The sequence below is a fragment of the Octodon degus genome, unplaced genomic scaffold (assembly GCF_000260255.1).
Source record: "Octodon degus isolate 3935 unplaced genomic scaffold, OctDeg1.0 scaffold00110, whole genome shotgun sequence".
Classification (NCBI taxonomy): Eukaryota; Metazoa; Chordata; class Mammalia; order Rodentia; family Octodontidae; genus Octodon; species Octodon degus.
In genome coordinates this window covers 6,146,097-6,152,096 of record NW_004524686.1, presented here as the reverse complement: position 1 = coordinate 6,152,096, position 6,000 = coordinate 6,146,097, and the positions used below count along the sequence as shown (strand labels likewise).

Genomic DNA, 6,000 nt, shown 5'->3' with positions numbered 1-6,000 from the left:
ACTCAGGTCAATAATTTCTGACATTGCCAGTTAAACAGAAGACCCAATGCTATTATGGGCTACTGGACTCTTTTGGAATATTTTGCTGAGTTTACATACCTATAATATTCAAATAACGGAACTTAGAAAAAAAGGGGTATACAGATGATTTTCTATTTTTTATCTGTGTATTCAAAGTGGTTAGGATAGATATATAGTTACATTCTCTTAATATATAGTTACATTCTCTTAATGAATAGAATGATTTGTTCTAATGGTGTTTGTAAATAAGATCTCAAGTCTACATCTTGTACAGCAATTAACCACTAAGAAGAATATACGCAGTGTGTTAGTTATTGAAACTGTCCTACCTATTTGATTTGAAACTGTCTCATTGCTATCTGTTTATCAATAAAATTATGAAAAAAAAGAAATTAATTCATTAAATTAAAAAAAAACACTACTGGGGTTTCCCTATGAATATGGAAGAATACATGAACACATATACTGCTCTGTAATTGACATTATAATAGGCCACTCTTCTGGGACTCCTTGGACTTTGTTCTCACCCACTGTGTACTATAAGCTTAGCTTTCCTGTTTTATCTCCTTGCTCACTGTGAGCACCTTCAAGGTAGAGAATACCTGTTTCACTTTATAGCACTAGTACTCAGTGTCAAGGTAAATACAGGATGAAAAAAAAAAAGAGGAAAGGAGGAATTATGGGAAAAAGGAGGGTACTGTTTTCAAATAATACAAATAAGAAAAAGACAAGCCTGAATGAAGAAAGAATCTTAGGGGGAAAGTTACACTGAACCAGTAAGGTACATAAATTTCAATCTAATCATTAAAATAATAGGGATTAAAACAATGTAAATAAAGATTATGAATTGACTTTCAGGCTCTACTACTCTGAATACTCTCTTTTTCCCACTTTTAGAGGTTAGTATAAACCATATCCGTCCACTCAGACTCTGGAATAAGTGCTTCCCTGGCAAGCACAAGGGCCTGAGTTCAATCCCTGGTTCTGCCCCCCAAAAAACCCCCCAAAAAACAAGTAACAAAAATAAAAATCATAGGATGCCTGGACCCGTTATGATTTATATTAGGCTGGTAGTGAACAAAACTCATCTGATTCATTTTCCAGACAGAAGGAAGAACAGCTCATAAAAACATACACTAGAGTAGGCTGGTAAGTGGTGGGTGGCTTTTTAAATTTTATTTTTTGGCAATCCTGGTGGCGAAAAAAGAGCTAACAAATAGCAGTAGAGTGAACCAGATGATTCTTACTTGTAGAGGTCAGGTTGAGGCTGTTCGCATTCAATCGCTGCTCGGAGGCTATCAATGGATTCAGCTGTACACAGTGCAATGGTATCCCGTACTGCATAATATGTCTAGATGAAAGCAGAAGAAAAAGCAAATATGTACAAAAAAGTGTTTCTTTCTAAAACTGTACACCCAACTGATTCCAAAAATACAGTCTGTTTGAATAAGACACTTTGGTAGAATACAACAAATATTGATGCACACTTCCCACCAAATAAGCTACATAAATTAAAAATAATTAGAAAAATAATCTCTAGAGAAATTTCAAAGTTAAAAGAAAAAACAACTAATAGTTGCTCTTAATATTGATAGCTGAGAGCATTCCATTTGTGGCATGCATATAATTGAAAACCCCATGAAAATTTAATACATTTATTGTTTTTCCCACTTATAGAACTGAGACTTATTATTGTGTTCATTATAGTGTATGGCAATGCAGAGATATGCACTTGAGTGGAACAGAAATCCTTCTGGTCAAAATAATCCAAAACTTCTGCCAACAGTCGAAAAATTAATAGTTCTATTACACAAAGTACTTTAAAAATGATCTTGAAAATGCTCAACATAGTTTATATGAGAGATGGGAACATGATGTACCCTGTGTTAGAATATTCTCCTAGTGCACATTGTGAACTTGATTTAATCAAAACTCAATGCAAGATCCAATGAACCCATTTATAAATCATCAAACAAGGGCTAATGCCGACTCAAAGAGCAAATGCTTACGCACATGGAAAAGCTCTTGACATGGTCTTTGGGGAATAGTACAGAACTGCCTAAGTTACATTTAAAACTACTGCCTGATTTTGAAAACCTGACTTAATCAGTTTAGTTTACTGGAAAAAAAATAGTAAAAGTTTTCTTCCTATAAACACTTTTGCACTAGTAGGGAATCAATAGGTAGGTTCTTGATTTTATCTCGACATTCCCTAAAATATAACCCTGTTTTTGAACAATTTAAATGCTACTGATTTATAATGTCCTTGAATACAGAATCAGTCATTGACCATGTGAAGTCCCTTTCTGATCTACTGAGCCCCAGTCCTTGCTCCAGAGGAAATAAATGAGTAGAGGAGCTCTCGAGGGGTATATCCCGATGCAAGCATATGAGTATCACTCCTCAAATGTAGCACACAGAGAAATGCATCTCCACCCCCTATGGAGTGAATGGTCAAGAACTTGCTGCATCCACAAGTACCAGGGAAGTAAGTTATCACCCCATTTTCATGAAATGTACTTTAACCACTTAAATTTTTTCTTAGTTGTAATAAAACAAAGATCTGCCTAACTGTACCCTAAGATATTAAAAAAAAGAAATTATTTTACTCAGGTTAGATTTCTTATAACCTAGGAATAAACATTTTCAAACTAAAATATAAATCACTTTTGGAATAAAAAATGAACTGCAAAGTTAGGGTACAAGGAATTATTTCATGGAATTATTTTTATACTTGTATAAAGTTTCAGCCTACAATTAGTTCCATTCACAAAAGCTTAAATGGAATATTAAATGGATATGTCAATATGAAACTCCAGCAGCACATTAAAACTGGCTGTAGCTTTTACTTGGGGTATAACTTTCCTCACCCTACATCACCCTTTTCCCCAAAGTAGAGTATTTCTCCTTAGAAGGTAAAAAGACAATTATGTAACAGCTATCTTCAAATACAAAATCTAGATAAACAAAAAAAATAAAGATTAGAAGTGTTAGGACGCAATATTTTATAATGAACAGTCTTCAGCTCAACACATGCAAGGTTTAGTCTCTGTTACCTTGCAGTTAGATTCTCCATCAAGACTGGCTGTAGTGACATAACAGGTTCCATCAGTCGTGCAGGATGATAGAAGAATAAGATCACAGGGAAAGGTTTCATCTGCCTGTACTTCTACTACATCGCCAACCTAGATAGGAAAGTAAAATACACATTTTAAGTTCCAACAAAGAACTCATTACTGCAAACTAAAGTCGAAACATGCATAAGAAACATATCCAGCTCTAGGACTTTGAGAATACCTCAGAATCCCATACCACATATTCAATGAAAAAATATAATTCAACCTTCAGAATCCTCTTTAAGTCCACACGGATTTGGGATGCTTTCAGATCACCTTAACACTGACCTTTACCTGTATAAGAAACAATTCTGACACCCAGCAGCACATTATTTGCTCTCTGATATTCCTGGTACTGATGTTTGGCAAGACGATGAACACCATCACTTCATAAATGAGTCAAAGAAAATCTACCTCTTACAAATTATACACTTCATGAACACAGCACTGCTAAACTCCCACTTTCCACCATATTTTGACATACTTTGCCTGCCATGTGACCACAGCTATGAGTTCTGTCAGGTTTTTCTTTACTGTACAGAAAACCTCAGTTACAGAGGCATAAACTTTTCTCACTACTTGAAAATTATTCTATAGGTGAAGGATTTTTTTGGGGGGGGGGCTGAACCAGAAATTGAACTCAGACCCTTGCGCTTGCCAGGGAAGCACTTATTCTACTGAGCCATCTCCCTGGCCCATATAAGGTGAAGTTTTTAAAAATGCACCTACTATGAGAAGAATCAATATAGCAATGAGAATTTTTTTCCTATCAGCAAATACCCATAGTCCAAGTAAAAATCACAAAAGAAATCATGAAGAATTTAATAATGTAGGGAGTAAATTATAATAGTTAAAAGTTTGGATTTTTTTAACCAGAGTTCATATCCCAGCTTTGTCACTTAACTATAAGTATGACCTTGGGTGAATGTCTTAAATGACTGCAACTACCTCAGAGGATTGATGTGAGAATGAAATGATGGCATAAGTAAAGCATTTAAGCAAAGTGCTTGGCACATATTAACCATCTGATGGGGGTTTATAATAATGGTTATTAATATCATGCAACTTTACTCCCAACTTACGCATACTCGTATAACATTTGTTTTGCAAGATCTATGCAGGAACAGTTTTATTTTCTTTGCCAATCTTATTGAGTAGCCAAGACCGAGAACATCAATAATTGAACTAATTTGTAAATAATATTTTGTTTTGTTGGATCTTTCTTTCCTTACTGTTTACTTACATAAACACTTATGCTGCTTTTATGCTGCTTACAACAAAACCACAATCCATGAAGAAGAAAATTAATTGTAGGAGAAAGGCAGGAAACATTCCCTGGCATAGTTTCAGGGAACTCTCCTTATTGTTAGAGAGGAAATAGAAACAAAAGCAACTGTGCTTCAGAAGATGGGACAGGAATGCCATTTGTATCAAGGACCTGGCTACACAGTGAGAGTGAGAATATTGAGAAAGTTCCACCCTGGGGTTCTGTTACATACAACCTATCTAATATTGAGACTGGAACAGGAGAACCAATAAATTATTCTGTTCTCACTAGGGGCCTTATACTGAACAACCAACAAGAAATAGCAGTCTACCACTAGGATGAGAGGCAAGGAAACTGAGAGGCACTCTGTGGCTCAGAGGAGTCCCAAATGGGTTTAGAGAGAATGATGGAATACTAACACTGGGAACAGTGACTCTTGCACACCATATCCCGCACAAAGCTCAAGGTATCCGCAAACTACTGAAGCCTAGTGGTGCACTGGGAATACCAATAACTACAAGAAAAAACAAAGCCAGCCCAAGCCCTGACTAGATTGATTAAACTCCTATGACCAATGATCTGATGGAACAAAAAGGTCTGTTTTAGAATATACATACTACTGACCTGCCATTCTTTTACATACAATATGCAAAATTCAATTTTTAAAAAAGGGTTGCACAGAAAATACAAGGAAAAAATGAGCTATCATTGAGAATGGAGTCAACCTTGACCAGATTTTGGAACTAAAAATCAAAGGCTTAAAAACAGCTATAATTAAGATGTTAAAGTATTTAGTTGGAAAAGTAGATAAACATGTAAGAACTGATAAGCAATTTTGGCAAAGAGATGGATTCCACAAAAAGAAAAGAGGATACCTAATATGAGCAATTCATAAAGACAAAAAGTAGAAGTTACAAGGAACTAAAGGCGACGGTTTACTGTGTAAATGGGCACAGAGTTTATTTGACAATGAAAACATTCTAGTGATAATTGTACAACACTGTGAACGTACTTAATGGAAATGAATTGCATACTTAAATGATAAGTGTTACATCATGCATAATTTATAATTAAAAAAGACGATTACACTAAAGCAAAACCAAGAATGTATTATGGACTTTAAAAAATGTAGAAGTAAAAATCACAAAAATATGCCTAAGTGAAAATTTACTTTGGAAAAGGTTCTGACACATGAGGTAATCTAATATTACTTGAAACTAAGACTAATATTTTAACTCATCGAATGTCAAACCTGATCTGAAAACCTGATCGGAGACAAACTCTTCTGATTGCAATCTCTGCAGGGTTAAAATGTATAATAGTAAATTCTAGAGCATGTATTAAAAACTTACAAAAGCTAAAATTAGTGAGCCAATAAAAGAGATAGAGTAGAATCACAAAAATACTCAACGAATCTGAAAGAGATGAGACAGATAACCACACCATATCAACGTTAGTGTTCTGAACTATCAAATTAAAAAACAAGGATGCTCAGACTGGATTTTTACAAAAAACTACAAATAAATATAGAAAAGTTAAAAGAGAAAGGATGGAAAACATTATGCATCACCAATCAAAGGTAAACTATATTATCAG

General features: G+C 34.7%; 1 protein-coding gene across 5 annotated transcripts in view; it reads right to left on the bottom strand.

The window, feature by feature from the left end:
* Atp11c (ATPase phospholipid transporting 11C) overlaps positions 1-6,000 on the bottom strand; it is a 254,981-nt gene that overhangs the window by 97,443 nt on the left and 151,538 nt on the right. For all 5 annotated transcript variants that reach the window (XM_023699077.1, XM_023699078.1, XM_023699075.1 and 2 more), the window contains exons 7-8: positions 3,078-3,206; positions 1,269-1,372 (exon numbers count right to left, since the gene is read on the bottom strand). In XM_023699077.1, coding sequence (XP_023554845.1) covers positions 1,269-1,372; positions 3,078-3,206 — 233 coding nt within the window. The remainder of the gene's footprint in view (positions 1-1,268; positions 1,373-3,077; positions 3,207-6,000) is intronic.